This window comes from Numida meleagris, chromosome 9 (assembly GCF_002078875.1).
Source record: "Numida meleagris isolate 19003 breed g44 Domestic line chromosome 9, NumMel1.0, whole genome shotgun sequence".
Lineage (NCBI taxonomy): Eukaryota > Metazoa > Chordata > Aves > Galliformes > Numididae > Numida > Numida meleagris.
The window spans coordinates 6,948,993-6,965,468 of record NC_034417.1 but is presented as its reverse complement, the minus strand read 5'-3'; the positions used below and the strand labels follow the sequence as shown (position 1 = coordinate 6,965,468).

Below are 16,476 nucleotides of genomic sequence, written 5' to 3'. Positions count from 1 at the left end.
AAATGACTCTGATTCTAAATAACTTTAGATGGTCAATCTCGTAGCTAGCAAATACTGAAAGTGCCTGGCTTGTTTCCCTGGCCTTTTGTGCAACCCTGACTTTGGCCTTGCCTCATTCCCGTGCTCTCTCCCTTTCCTTTCTGCCAGACATTGGTGTTCCTCTGGCCCTGTGGTGAGATACATCTGTGAGCTCATCTGGCCAGAAACCAACAACACTTTTCTTTATGGTTTTGTTTCCTACTAGCTTCTTGAACTGGTTTACTGCAGGGCCCTCAGTTGTTGGTAGGGCAAGCTGGTGTTTGCATACGCACGGCCTGACTCATAAGCTCTTATGTGGCAATGGCCACTATCAAAATCCCTTGTGAGATGTTGGTAAACGTTACTGTTTGAAGGCTTACTCTGCATGAGGAGATAGCATATTAATTAGTATTAGTTGCACATTGGCTAAGAGGTCTGGTTGGTATCTGTGCTTGGAAGGTCATTGGTTACTTGCTTTCTGCAGTGCTTGGAATTGCTGTTTTTTAATATCCTCTCTGTTCTTATTCTTACCTGTAAAATTAAACTGTACAGTATTTGTCTTGATTTTAATGTAAAGCCATTAGTTTCCGCATTCTCATTAAATATCCCTAGAAATCTGGAATTAATTTTGAGGTGCAAGCTTTATAGGAATCAAGTCACGAGAATATTTATGGCTTTGTAGAATGAAAGGCTTTTAAAACATTCTGGCAGGAGGAATTTAAGAAAATAATTAGTTATTGATTGCTACTTGTGTTTCGACTAGAAAATATTCAAGTTAATATTTTGGAATGTTTAATGCTGTATTTTTACTGTAGGAAGGATAATTACTAGGTAAGGATGCTTTTCCCTATAGAGAGACTGTCTGTGGTATTTTAATGGCTTTCAGCATTTTCCAGCTATAACCTCCAGAACTGCTGTAACAGCATACCTGGAGAAGCTGCAGCAAAACTTTTGTTTGTTCAAAGTGCAATTTGTCCTCATTTAAAAATAATAATAATAATTAAAAAAAATCCAGCTGTAGTGTTGTTAGAGAGTGAAGCCAATATAAAGTTGGGTTACCCGAGTATAAATTCCAGATCTGACTTTTCCATTGAAGTTCTGCTTCTGAAACGTGTGCATGGCTTCGAAGGTACATTTCATTAACAGTGTTTTAGTTCACATAACACTTTTTACAAGGAAAGTGTTGAAAACTCTCATTTCCATAAGAAGCGTGATATTTAGGATTTAAACAATGGAGAAATGTTGCACAGTCCAGCCAATCTATGGAGTATTGAATGAAAAGCTACAAGGAGAAATGGAAGAGCAGCAGTAAAGTCTTTAGAGAGGAGGGGAAAAAAGATTTTTCTTCTTGGTAAGGAGTAAAGTTGGAGAAATCTCAACTTCTTTGCTAGTGAATGTAGTTATTTCTGGAATCATATCCACCATATTCAGATCCTGTGAGATTTTGGAGTTATTTTCTGGAATAGGAAAATAACTAATTTTTGTAGTTAGTGTGTAATTAATGTAATTATTCTTTGTCATTTAAATACCACAGTGCTTAACAACGAGTTTTGATTACTCTAGAAATTTTCTGTGTTCCTGATCCTCTGAAGACATAATTTTGGTAGGTCATCTTTCCAGATTTATAAGCTGTAGCTTATAAATGTTAAAACATGAATGATACTGAAGTGCAGCAGAGAACAGTAGGCGGATTAATAATCTTTGCTTCTGACAGGGAGGAATCCAGTGAATGCAGCGAGGAACTGAGTTCAGCAAGTGCTCAGGCAGATACAACGAGGTCTCTGAAATTTAAAGACAGATCTCTCCTTTGACAGATAATGTCACATCTACTTGCTTTGAGTACAAGGTTCCAAAATAGCAGTAAAAATCTCTGTCCAGAAAGTAGTTGGAAGAAACATGTTTTCATGTTGAGGAAAGAAAAAGTGTTGTTTTCGTTGTTATGGTTGGTTAGTGTCTGAGGGCCCTGCTGGCAGCACGGGCTGTTGCCAGATCTTCGTAGTTGGTTCAGACTCGATTCTGGCTCTGACTTCGGGAAGTAATGGAATTACTGTGTTGCTGGCTTTGGCCTCTGCAGAAGGAGAACATCTGGCAGGAGTTTTACTGCATTCCGGGTAGCTTATGGAGGAGGAGGTGCTAGGACAAAATCCATACTGGAAAAAATTCTTGATGCTGTAGGGCAGTGCTAACTTCATTAGCTGAAGTGCAGGGCTATATATGTAGGAATGGATGTCTCTTGAAAACTTGCCATCTCCTTTCTGGTACTGTCTACTATACTTAAAGCTCAAAATCCTGACTAAGATGCATTTTTTTGTCTGATGCTTTATTTTTCCTTAGGATCACCTAGACAAATTCAAAATATATATAATGTTTCTTACAAATGTCAGTATTTTTTCAGCTTTTTTTTTCTCTGCTCTTAAATTGTTCTATCAGAAGGTCTTTTTCCTTCAAAGATTGGATTGTTAATTAATGCATTAATGGCGTTCTGATTATCAGCAAAGCACTTCTAATTTGTTGCAACTGGATAATTTAAATTATATTTTAATTGCATTTCTGTCAAGATGCGTGACAGCCATGTATGCTATGAAATAATAGTGACCTCAGGTTGATCTTGGAGCATGTACTACTGCAAGAAGGGCTCCTTTGCTTCTTGTGTTTGTGTCCTCGTCCATTTGTTGGGAAGTTTTCAAGAGGACCCAAGTTTTCTGGAGGCTGTGTGCTACAGTGAATGACTCCAAGTACTTATTCTTAGCCTTTTTAGTCATGGTTTTAGAAAGGCTATTGCACTTGAAGCGTATTCTTTGCTCCTTGGAGTTACCATCTCAGTTACACACTGGGTAACTTGGATTGTTTTATGTTCTGCTGCGCCAATGGGCAGTTTCGGGAAATGTAACACAACTGGTAACAGTAGCTGTCGACTGTGAGACTATATTTGAATATTTTTGGCCTGGTGTGTGCAGTCTTGTGACACTGGTCTTGATTTGGTTTATATATAAATACATATATTTTCAAGGGTGTGTGGTTATATAAAGCTGTTGAGTCATAACTGAAGTAACCACAGGAAAAATTGCCAGTAGAATGGATTATTATGATAGATAATATTTTAGGACTGAGACTTGCCTATTAGAGCTGCCCAATCTGATACTACATGGTTCAGTACAGGGAGGAGAACGAGCAGCCTGATGCAATGTAATAGCAGTGTCACTGTGTGTGTGTGTGTGTGTGTGTTTGTGTGTGAAAATAGCTCTGGGTTATATCCCCACTAAAGGTTTGATCTCTGAGTTGGTTTGCTTTATTCATGTTTGTAGCCAGGGAATTTTCAAAACATGTTCTGTGTTTGCAAACATGTAAATATTATTTGTATACATGATACAATCTGTCAAGCATTTTGATTTTTTCAGGTTTTTTAAACTTAAATTGAATGGAAGAATAATTTTAAGACTTACTGTAGTGAATGGTAATATTCATCTTCCGGGACAAAGAACAGCTTTACTGCGGTTCCCTGAGCACCTCTGTGGCTTTGTAAGGAAGTTCCATTTATTTCTCACTACTTTAAATGTTGTTGTTTATAGCTTTTCCTATTAGCTTATGTTTGTGATGTTTGAGTAAACACAAATACATGTTTAACTTATTGTGTATTATGTACCTTATTCTAAATATGCCCTTCTCTTTGATCTGAACCTGATGTGTTCTTTTTCTTACCAGGCAAGATGGGTGTAGCAGTGTGTGATTTTCTGTTGTAGGACAGTTTGCATGGGAAATGACAATTCCAATTCTATCCTGAGCAGGTTGTATTGTATTTCAAGTGTCCGGGTCCTGTCAGGACATTTGGTTTGTTCAGTGATGTGATTTTGAGTTTAGGAAGCATAGAATAGGAAGAAAGAAAAGTAGGCAACTTCTGAGTGCTGCCGTTGCAGGAATTAGGAACCTAATGTTCTTTGTAGAGAATACATGGGCCTTAATACAGGGAATGAATAGAATTTTTGTGAAATTAAGTTAAAAGTAATAATGGCTTCCCTCACCCTCTCCAATCAAATTGTTTAGGTACTGAGTGGTTGAAAAAACATGAAACGTACCTGATATTGACACAGGAGCTTCGTTGCTGGTACTGACTTATGATCTTAATAGAAACTGCTAAAATAGATGAAAGCTTTCCACTGGTTTTCCTGAACTGGCATGATTTCTTTCCCAACTTTTTCTGACTTTATACAACGCATGTATTTTGTTGTGTTAGCAAAAGTTCAAGTGTACACCTTGACTTTGTCTTCTGACCTGAGAATATGCTGTTCTTGCACATCATTCTCTCTATGAAGGTATAGTTTTTAAACAGCTTTCCATAAAGAGAACTCAAGTTGCTGATACTTCTCAGACTGTGACTAATTTTTAATACCTGTCAGTGCTACTTTTGGTCCAAGTTTTGGTAATTGCCTGGGCAAGTTGTGTACTTGCTGTACCGTACTCTCATCTGATTAACTTTGGTTCCACTGAAGTTTTAATTCTGAACACTTATTCTGGGGATGGAAAGTAACTTGATGTAACTTTTTTTTACTGCTTATTCTTAAAATAATTTCCACAATAATTTGTATGGCAGGGCTTTTTCTTTGCTGAGTAAGGTAACAATATATTGTTAGATTCCTCAGAATAAACAGTGTTTCAAAAATGCAAGTTAATTTACACTACTGTTAATCATCACTGCTTATATCTCAAACTGATCTTACAGACAAATATTTGTAAAATAAATAAATGAAAGTGACTATTCTGTAAGTAATAAATGACATAAGTGATGTCTGTTCACGGTAGTGTCAGTCCTCCTGTTCTTCATTGTGCTTTCAGACTTCTGCTGTAAGAGGCTGGTGGTTAACCCTGGGCAGGTAGGAGAGGATATTGAGACAGGTAAGCGTAGGAGAATTCCTGCTTCTAGACCACTAAATGCATGAGTGTTCAACCTAAGGCTCTGTGGCTCAATGCACTGAGGTCATACAGTTTAATAAAATTATCCCAGGAAGTTTCCAAAGGGAATTGTAGAGTCTAGAGTTAGTACCCGTTTTTGATTCGCAGTAGTTTTTACTGCCTCTTCTGTTAATCTTCTCTGAAGCAGAAGGTACAAAAGGGGATACTTCTTTGCTATTCCTGTGAGTGCTTTACTAAGTAGAAATACTGGCAATTCCGTTACCAGTGGGGATTTTTTCTTTTTGATTCAGAGAGATGGGGAGAATGGCAGGACCTGATCAGGCAAGCCATGCTTTGATGAAAACAAGTTGATCAAAATCTAGCTCTGTTTCTCAAGAGTGTGGCTCAGTTTTGGGACTGGTGTTTGAGCACCTCTCCCTCTGACCCAGGATGCTGGAAGTGATTGAAGCTCTTTCTAAAGAGAGTGACTGACTTCAACTACTGTACTGTAATGGGATCTCATCCTGTTTTTTTGCCAAGAAATAAAAATTTGAGAATATCTTCTTAGGTCCAGCTGGGGCATTCTGTTTGGTTTTCAATTCCTGCCAGATCACTTCCATTTTTGACCCAAACTTCATATCTGTGTGCTGTAGCAAAATCAGTATCTTCTCTGAAAATCATGGATTGAAATTTGAAGTTTCTCATGAATATTTTTCACGCTTGAAATGCTTCCACTTGCCTTTTGTTCTCAAGGCCAGGGGTAGAGAAAAAGCTCTCTATTTATAGTGTTTGAAATGAAAGTGTTTTGTCTTCTAACTAATTAGTATTGCATCTGAATTTATCGAAATGGCACGTAAGTGGCTATGCTGTTCATAGCTTGCCTGGGTTTCATTTCTCCTCTCAATTTGATTAATGCCTGTAGCTTAGTGTATTTTAATAGCACCACATGACATGTATTATCAAAGTAGCTTTTGGTTTTAAGTAATTTTTATGGTAATATGTGGAAATATATTTTCTTTACTTACTAATCTGACTTGGAAAGTCTAAATATTCTATTAACAGAAAAAAATCATTTTTAGTCTATTAGTAATGTTAAGGCTACCATAACGTGAGAAAAGCTTTCCAGTTTTTGGAATTGACAAGAAGCAGCAGAGAAGTACTCCTAATATGCTGAAATTTAAAATGCTTAATTTAGATTATTATTCTTTGTCAAAGCATATTTCTTTTTGTATCCCTTTATCAGAGAGCTTAAAAGTATGTTTTAGGTTGTTGTCTGTATTGTGCTTCGCAGCAGACATGCAATATGGGATCTAATGGTAGATTGATTTGTTTGGGTGTCTAAGATGCAAAATAAGATCAATGCTGTTACGGTTTGTGCTCTAGGTATTTTTGCAATTGATTTCAGTTGCTGAATCTGATCTGAACGAATATCATTATTCTGAAATAAAATTGGATAAAGAAGCTATAAAAGATAGAAACTCATACCTTGAGTACCTAGTATAACAACATACAATGTGATTTTTTTTGGTCAAACCATTTATTTGATCAACATCATAGCAGATGGTAACCCTATAAAGTATATTATCTTGCTTACACAAACATTAGAGCCTGAGTCTCTTGAAATAAATTTTAAATATGATCTTCTTTGTCTTATACCAGCAAGAAGAGCAACTTTCATTTAAGTTTAATTGTAAAATCCAATTTTTTGTATTAGATAAACATTTGGACCTGTATCTTCAGTATGAATAGATATGTTGACATAGTGATACAATAGTTTTATCAGCTTTTCTAGAAGAGCTTGAAATGCTCATAGTACCATTTTAAAAGTGACATAAAGCAAAACCTTAAAGTATTTTTAGAATTCAGTTTATAAAGTTAGAAAGCACCCTTGTGACTGCTTAGCCTGAGGCGAGTGAGGAATGTTTGGCCTTGCTTGTGGCCCAGCCCAGATCCCTGCAGCAGGCCGCACTGCCAGCTTCGGGGGCTGCAGGGGCTGCCCCTGCATGTGGCTGAGGGCAGAAGATGTGCCTGTCCTCCTCTCTGGGACTGGGAATTGCTGTGAGCCAGATCCTGGCCATGAGCTGCCAGCTGATTCATCTGAAGCAGCTACAAAAATGACGGTGTCATTTGCTACTTGAGCTATGGTGTATCTGCTTCAGCAGCAACAAACTTCAGTGAAGAGGACCAGGAAATCAACTCATGAGTCACTTCAGAGCCCTACTCTCCTCACTGCCTAATTAGGGGGTGTAGCAGAAATGCTAAGACATGGCTTGAACCAGTGATTGAGCACCTGGTGGGAAGGCAGGGCCAACCCAGGGGAGCTCAGGTGCATGCAGTGCAATGCACCTGAGTGACCAGAAGGGGTAGAGCCAGGATCCACCCCTTCACAGACCTCATTTAAGGGTTGGCAGTGGAGGCACGGGTATCTTGCTGGAGATTCCTGCCTACCTGAGGCCTTCCAAGGGTAAGCACATATTTTTTTTTTCCTTTCTGTGTCCACAGCTGCTGCATTTGGGCATATCCTCACTTGCTGCAGCCTAGGGCTTTGCTACCCCACTGTCATTGCTGTGCTTCACATCGCATTATAACGTTACGGGGGGGGGATGGGGGAGATGGTGGTGAGGGTAGAACCTTGTTATACTTCTACCTATCTGACTGTATATATCTGTATATTAGACCTTTACTAAGGTAGTTTCCCCCTGTTCTGGATTACACAAACAGACTGAGATACTGGAGCGTGTTCTTACGTGACAGATTTTTCAGTGCCCTGCTAATACTTGGAGCTTTTCTGTATCCTTGAACATCCCTGATGAATCAGTAGATCCTCAGTACCAGACACTGTTTCCTTGTGGTAGTGGCTGCAGGAAGTTCCAGTTCCACTCTGTCTTGAGCCCTTCCAACGATACTGTTGCTTTGAGACTTCTTGAATATACATAGGTTGCTCTGAATGTGATGCCTCTTACCTATTTCCATGGAAACCGCTTCAGATACAAAGAGCACAACAACACTATTTGATAGAGAAAATTCTTGGCTACAAAATGCTTTTTCAGCATTGTCACCACCATTATCTATGCCTTTTTTTGCCAGCGATGAACAAGAGCCCACATGCTGTGCTTGAAATGATCTGTGTATATGTTTGGAACAGGGCTTGTGTTTTATGTTGCTGCCACCACTGCTGAAGTGCACCACCCACCACCTCACTGCCCACATCTACTGTTCGGTCTCTGTGAGCATTCAGCAAGCAATGATGACAGTTAGTGGGTGCCATTTTTTCCATGTGAAGGAGTTCATTTCCACCCCTTTGCTTCGTCCGCACATCCATGTCAGACACCATTCTGTCAGCCTGCCTCTCTGCTGCCATCTGTCACACAGCAACAAAATGTAACGTAATATTAGTGGGAAGGTTCAGCCTCTGCTGCCATACCACCAACACCTGCCTTCAATATTGTGGGCCAATGTAATAAAATAGGAGGCATTACTTTCAGAGCAACCCTTGTATATACATAAAGATGTTTTTTGTGTTCTTCGTAGGATTACTACTCTCTGTTTTAAATCCCTTTTTCTCTGGAAGGTGTGTCATACGCTCCTGGTTCATCCACCTGGAATTGCCTTTGTCTATATAAAGTATCCATTGCTAGTCTGCTCAGCTTGCTAGGGTTTCTGTATCTTGGAGCGTTTACTTTTTTTTTTTTTTTCTGTCATTGATGGAAAAAACCAACAGTGTAAAGAACAGAACAGGTTCCTTAGGCACCACCATCATGAATATGTATCTGATTTCCTGGTTTGGAGTTCTGGACTAGCCAGTTCTTAATTCATTTGGCATGTGCTGTGTTGATTGGGGGGCCAAGGGGCGGCAGGGCTGTGCCTCTGCAAGAGAAACCAAACCATCGTGTGGATGTAAGTCAGAGTGTGTTCTGTGTGTAGTACATGAAAAGCCTCATGAAAAGGAGGAAAGAGACACGTGGTAGAAAAAAGAAAGTATGTTGATGCTCCGAACTACTCGAAGCTATCTATACAGGCTTTTTTCTAATTTAAATGAACAGTGAACTGCTTATAAATTAGTTTTCATCCTGCTCACAAAATGTTATATTTCATTTTAGAGCTGTTCCTTTAAACAATTTGTTTGCATAATTCAAATGGCTGAATAAAAATCAGAATTTTTAGGTGTGCATGTGCTGATTTAGCAGGAGCTTAGCATAAATCCTTATGTCCCAATGATTTCAATTTTTGAGTAACATGTTTTACGGATACGGGGTCATGCATCTAAACATGTGTAACCATTACCTACTGCCTTGTTTCTTATAGAGGTTATCATTACGTACAGTCTTAAAATTTTCACAAACACTTTGTGTCACAGTAAGATGTTTTTCTTTTTTTCCTCCTACTATGTGTCTCTTTTGAAATGAAAGCAATGGAAGACTTGTTACGATAATCAGTGGATTACTAGCGCTGTTGTTCCTGGCAGAAAGGAATCAGTTGTGCCAAAAGATTACTTTTGCCTTTGTCAGTGCCAGCCACGACTCCTTGCTCAGCTCCTGGATCAATTACAACAAAACAACAACAATGCTGTCAGCTGCAAAACGCAGTGAATTTCCACAAACTGAGGGTTCACTATAGTGGATTTTCTTTGCATTTTCAAGAGCGTTCTCCAGCCTTAAGGATCCGTCCCACAGACACCAAAGGAGTGTATAGTTTTTATCTGGGTGATTGCACTGTACTTTAACGTGCCTTCTGCAGGCTGTCTTTGTTGCAATGGTATTTTATAGCTTCATAAAACATGTTTGGCAAGGAAATAATGATTGGAGTACTGTTACCCCATAGATAGCAATTTACATAACAGCTTTTATTTTCTTGCGTTTTATTTTGTAATGTGGCTGGTCTGAGACATATTCATGAAAAGTTTTTATTCGCAATATAAAGCTTAGATTTAAGGGTACTTGTGTGAAGTAACATTCACTTAAGTCTTATTAATTGCGACACTTAATTCTTATTTCTAGATTGTGACACTGTAAAGCTTTACAGTTTATACTATATGTCATGTAAAGTATTTATGCTATGTGTCGATATATGGGAAGAGTCTGGATGAGAAGAAACAAAGTAATTCGCTTTGGCCTAAAAAACACAGTGCATTTAGAGTGGAATTGTTCCTGCCTTTAAAAATAAGAAGTCTTGCTGTATGTATCAGGAACCTAGACAGTACAATAAGTGATACTATCTCATGTCAGTAATTGACCGTGGCAAATAGTTGTTGTGTAGAGTTGGTTATAAGATGATTTAACCAATTAACTTTGGATAGAAAATAACTGAAACAAGTGCAGGCAATGGACTTTTGGCCAGATAGCACGCAGGAGATATACTCTGATACTTACTTTAAAGCTCTCCCTATTTTTTTCTTCCCCTTTCTCTTTTGAGCTGTAACCCTGATTTGCATAAAGGGAACCGATTCTAAAAGAACCGTTACAGAACTTAAAAAGATTCCTGTTTTAGGAGAGCAGACATCATGACTCTTTGTGGCGTGTGTGGTGGTTTGGTTGTGTTTTTTTTAACCATTGAAATATAAAACAGTCTGTTGCCTTTTTCTCCCTTATGCTAAAATATCTTGCATGTAGAGACCAAGTAGGGAAAATAATTTCAGATTTTACAATGCTCAAGCAAGACGTGAGAGTAAAGAGTAGTTAACAAAAACACGTATCACAGTATGTGCTGCAATGTTCAGTGCTTAAATTGCAGGGTAAATCATGCTGTGCAAAAAGTCAGGCTAATGTGGTTGTGCTTGTTTTGTTACTCAAGCTAACTTCAGATGGGTTTTATCCAGCTGACTCTGCAGACTGGCAAATCTTGACTTTTTCTGCACTCATTTTCAGCAGTGGAAGTTGTCAAAATGAGTAGGCTGCTTTGTAGCCAGCTTCATTATCAAGGAAATTGATCTTAGTTTTGCTTTTAAGAAGGCTGCGTTAAGGATATGGAAGAGATTGAATTTGCACTTGGGTTGCATCAGGGAGCGTTATGCTTTTGCTATATTTTCTTATAGATCTCTGCTCTTCTTTTTATTGATAGGTATGGATGAGCGAACAGGTGCCGCGTCCTGGGGAGCAAGTGGTCAGCCAAGTCCTTCCTATGAGTCTTCAAGGGTAAGATTCCTACATTTTAACTGATAATAAAAGATCATGGGGATGTACAGAGAAAACGTGCAGATGATTTGGCAATGATTTAAAGGGTAAGCTCTTTTCAATAAACAGATCAGCATCTTTCAGAGATTCTAATTACTTTGATATTCTGCAATAGCAATTCAGATTTAAGGCTAAAAAAATATTGCTTTAGTGTTTATGAAAATTATGCATAGCTGTATACTTCAATTATGAACAGGCGTTTTATTTACGGTCTGAAATGCAGATAAAACTCATGTTACTTACTGAGGAGCAAGTGTACTGGCAAAGTGTAAGGAGCTTTAGCCTCTCCATTGACCTTACCCAGTAAAGTATGTGCTGTGTCACAATGCTGGAGAGAAACTTCACTCTTTAAATGCTTTTCTTCTGTTCCTGTTGTAACTTCATCCACATCACTTCATGATTGAAAGTTTTTTGGTAGTATCTAATATCTAACAATAGTACTGTCTTTTGAAATCCAGCTTACTAGTCAAAAGCAAGCCTTTTCCGTATGTATTAAAACTCTTTACCTTTCATCTACTCAGTTTTCTCCTTATGAATGCCTACTCATTGAAGAGACAATGAGATATGTACCTAATGAATTAATTAATAGAAATACACTGTGTAACTGATGGCCCCAGTGTGAATAACCTGTTCTGATTTCAGTGCCGTAGAGACAGAGAGCTGTTAATAGCTTTCTCTTGCTGTAGAATGAAGTGGGTGGGCTGCAAGGTCTTGTGCAGCTCATTATATATTGTTGAAACCTGCACCTGTCTTTGGAGGAGAGAGCATTAGAAAGACTTATCACAAGGTCTTGATTTTCCTATTGATCTTCAGTAAATAAGCTAGAATAAATGGATAGAAAAATGCTGTGGGATGCACAAGTGTTTCTGTGCAACATGGAAATTAGATATCCTTATCAAACATCCCACATAACTTGAGTCATAAAGACTAGTGTTCAGGTTCTTTAGGTGCCTTTTCTACGTTTGAAATGTAATCTTACTGGATGTCTTCCAGTATATAGTGTTCTTACTGTAAGTGTTTAGTGTTCTAACACTCATTTATGAAGTTGTTAATCAATTTGAATCAATCACAAGGCAAGCTGACCTAACTATAGAATTTGAACTTGATTCAAGTTTACAACTAGGAAATGAAAAGATAGCCCAAAAGTGAAAGCACCAGAAATCATATCATGAACTTGATAATAAAGGCAAATGGTAAAGCTCTAACGGAGGTATGCCAGAGGGTAGAATTGTAGGAAGAGTTTAGTACTATTTGCTTGTATAATTAAGAATAGGAAAATAACTGTCAGTATAAATTTACCTTAAGTGAAAGCATTCAGGAGAGGGAAGAAAAATAATCAAGTTCTTATACTTGTCAAGTATCTCCCTACCCTCTGCAGTTCTAACTTTGAACTTAAAATGGTGTATTAAAAAAAAAACAGTGCATTTCTCCCCCCAGCAAACAATTCTTGCTGAATCATAGTTTATAATAGGATCATTTTAACTACAGACAGTTAAGCTCTAACCAAAGTGAATATATTGTAAAGAACTGTTAGAATCTGCCCCCAGAATGTTACTGAAGTAGTTCTTCCTGTTCTGGCGAAGTGCTCAGGACACTTCTGCCTGCTGTTTGGGATCATATTGAGGGTTCATTCTGGGGCACCAATTATTTACAGTTTGTGATGTTCAATCAATAAATAAAAGCAAAGATCTGTATGTTCATTTTTGTTTAAACTGGAACATTCTGTTCTAAAGATCTTTCCTAGTACAAGCTAAATATGTTATAAATGGTTTAAAGATTTAGCACCGTCCCATTTTTCAGAATGTAGAGTCTTTGAAAATAGTGATGTAATTTTATTTCTCTCCTTGTGTTTGTGGATAACTTTAATGACTTTAGAGTATGACTTTATGTGCATTGCTCTGAAATTTAGCACAAGAACATGCTGAGAAGTTGTGTACGGTCTTTCCAGATTTATAAACTAAAAAAATGGTGTATTCAGGCTTGCTGCTTCCTTCTTTCTGCCAAAATAACGTTTAGTAAGCTTTCATTATTTGAGGAGGGGCAAGAGGGGAATGAAATGGTTTTTTTTCTTAAACTGTTTGTGCACCTATTCTGGTAGTGCTGAGGTAGTAAAGTTTCATTCACTTCCATAGGGAATTTTTTTTAATGTTAAAGGCAACAGAAATTGCGGGTGGAGGTAGGAGGGAAGTCCTAAATTCTAGTGATGGATTGTTGTATGTTGAATATTTTTACAAATGTCTTTCAACACTAACTTTCATTATAGACAGCCTGCTAGATGATATAATTTATATTATATATAATGTATTATTATATACAATATATACTATTTATATTATAATTTATAATCTGTCCATCAACTTCTGTCTGGAGTCACCTGGGCTGCCACAGCAGCATCAGTTGCCTGGTGGTGGGTGTCTGCGCATTGTGTGCTTGGCTGTCTTGGGAGGCCCAAGCCTCTGATGTTAGATTTTGGAAGACTGCTAAACATCTGCATCTCCTTGAAGGAATAATAAGGAAGACCTCTCTCACAAGGTCAGGATAGACATTTTGTAGAATCAATGTGATGTGTATGTCTAAAGAGATTCAGAGGGTTTAGCCAACGTACATACAGATTTTTGTCTAGGTCTTCAGTACACTAGAAACTAGATAATGAGAGAGGGAAAAAATAAGTTTCAGTAGAACCCTACATCATACATGAAACAATTAAGAATGATTGTCTGAGATGTCATTTAAATAACAGCTTTTTTGCAAAGAAAACTGAATTCCTGTTAAAGAAGAACTCCGTTCTTATGTCTTCTCCCAAAAAGTCATGAACACTAGGAATGCGTACTGTGTATAGGATTGTAATTGTTAAGAGGTATAAATCTTCTGAAGAAGAAAAAACACAACACAGAAAGAATGAATAAAAGAAATCCAAACCACAAAGGAAGTTGTCTATTGTATTGAAGTTACTGGAAAAATACTAGGCTTCATTTATGAGTCTAAACCAAGTTTGTAGACGTATGTTTTGGGTAAGACTTATTGTGTTTTATTTTGCTGTTGTCTTTCAGCTAATGAGGTAATGATGCTACTGGTTCAGAATTCTATGTGTGGATAACCAGATCAAATGACTATTAGGAGCTAAAAATTTGGGGGGGGGATCTGTATTGTAAGTATATAGATCAGTTTCTCTGATAGCATGGCAAATGATGTGCTTTGCCTTTTACGTATCTAGATTATGCCTCATGATGATTAACACCTAAACATGAAGTTGGAATTGTCTTACAGTTCCAGTTCATCTTTAACACTTTAAAATCCAGTGCTTTTTTCCATAATTTCAGTATGGGAAGTTAATCTTATCCTAATTGTTGTTACTAATTGCTTATTTATAGGAAAATGGCAGTCTTCATGGAAAAAGCTCAGACCTCTCCACGGACATAGAAAAGTTGAAACCACAAGAGGTACCAATTATTCTTTTCATCTCATGTGTGATTTTGGTACATGCTTTGTTTAATCTGCCTGCTGCTGACTACTGGAGTTTTTTCCTTATAAGTCATAATACAGTAACCAAATAGCATAAGAGTTTAAATAATAGGCAAAATACAGAATGGAATTTCCAGAAGCGCATGAATATAAACAGTTTTCGGTAAAGTAGGCATACTTTAATGATAGTTAAATACCTGTTACTAAGGAGTTCTTAGGTTAGGTGGTGGAAGATTGGCTGAAGGAGATCTTCCTTTCATTTCCTCTCCCTTTTTCCTGCTGAAGTTCTATTCAGCTCAGTGTAGCTGATCTGACTGTATTCAGTAGTAACCCTTAAGGAAAGAGTATAAATGCAGGGCAAATATTTTGCCACCCTTACTGTTTTACTCTCCTAATGAAGCCCAGCACTTTTCGGGGTTCAGATTTTCTGGATAGAGCCAACCTTTTCAATGTCGTTCATGTAGCTACTGTTGGGTTTATTCTCTGAATGCTGTGAGTTTTTCTAACTTTGATTATAATTTTGGGCAAAATAACAGGTATTTTGTGGCAGAATATTGATGTTTGTGTGCTGACAAGTTATTTGTTGGATTTCTACCATGTTCTTGTGTCCTGATGTGTAGTAATTAGTTGTTAGCTGTGTACTTGATAATTTTTCTGAATATCTTTGTTTTACATGCCAGCTACATGTGTGTCTTCCATCAAAATGGGCAGTCATGAGCAATCTATAGGTTTCTCTTTGTATAGTAACTTCTTGTAGCTTATTAATTCTTGGTGCAATACTCTGAATTTTTCTGCTTGTTCTATATAACTTAGAATTGGGTCGATTGCTGCATACACTCTTCTAGACGAAGGCTATGCCATTAATTTATGCATGACATAATGATACTTTCATTCTCTGTTCATTTCTTTCTCATTAGCAAGTCTTCTAATTTTTGGCTCTCACTGAGCTCGGAAGTAATATTGTTTCCAAAACTAGAAGAAAAATTACTTGAGTATTATTCTATATGCTATACAGTATTTACCACATTGTTTTGACACTGAATTGATTTTAAAGCATGTTTCTCTTGTGTATACACAGAACTTTGTGCTATTTTATTGTCAGTTTCGTAGAGAATTTGCTTTGCAACTGTGCACTAACTTTTAGTTAGAATGATTCAAAGCATTTTTTATTGTCAATAAATTTTATCATCACTTTTGTTTACTCACTCCTCTTGATTTATTGATGCAATTGTTGAAGAACATTGGTCTGAGTACAGTTTTCTTGGGAAATAGGGAAAATACATGGGTAACTTTATTTTTTACTGTGAAAACAAGTTGTATTTCTGTGCTTGGGGTGGGGTGTTTGTGTTTTTCTCTCAGTCAATAGTTAACTCATAAAAATCGTTCTCGTATCCTGTGACAATTGAGTTTACTTTAAAAGTGTCTGGTAATACTTTATTAAAAGCTAATATTTTCTACGTAAGTAGTGTTTTAAAGTGTGAGAATCACTGCAGATTGAGAAAACCTTACAGTAGCCTTGTTTTTTCAGTACCTAGGAATGTAAAATATCATCCTAACACTGAGGTGTTACTGGGCGTTTATGTATTTAGAGTTGGCTGTGGTGATCTCAGGCTGGTGAAGAGATATGGATTGAGACTTTGGTGACAATTGTATGTGGCATCTCTTGCATAGACCAAATGTTTTGCTAAAAAGATGAGCCACTTGAAAACAAGTCTGTAGTGGAAAAATAAGAAAAAATGTAGGAAACCTTCATTTTTAGAGAAATGTTAATCATCAGGTCAGTGGAATTCTACAAAATGCTGGTTTCTGCTATAATCTTGAATGATTATACTGAAGTTCGTATACAATACTATGTCAAATTTTCTGTCTTTTAGGATGCTTTTTTCTGATTAGTTAATCTTGATTTAACTTCCATTTGTGCAATTGCGGTGATTTTTCA

At 37.3% G+C, this 16,476-nt stretch overlaps 1 protein-coding gene across 5 annotated transcripts in view; it reads left to right on the top strand.

The window, feature by feature from the left end:
• TCF12 (transcription factor 12) overlaps positions 1-16,476 on the top strand; it is a 157,941-nt gene that overhangs the window by 29,246 nt on the left and 112,219 nt on the right. For all 5 annotated transcript variants that reach the window (XM_021406842.1, XM_021406840.1, XM_021406844.1 and 2 more), the window contains exons 4-5: positions 10,963-11,036; positions 14,447-14,515. In XM_021406842.1, the coding sequence (XP_021262517.1) occupies positions 10,963-11,036; positions 14,447-14,515 (143 nt within the window). The remainder of the gene's footprint in view (positions 1-10,962; positions 11,037-14,446; positions 14,516-16,476) is intronic.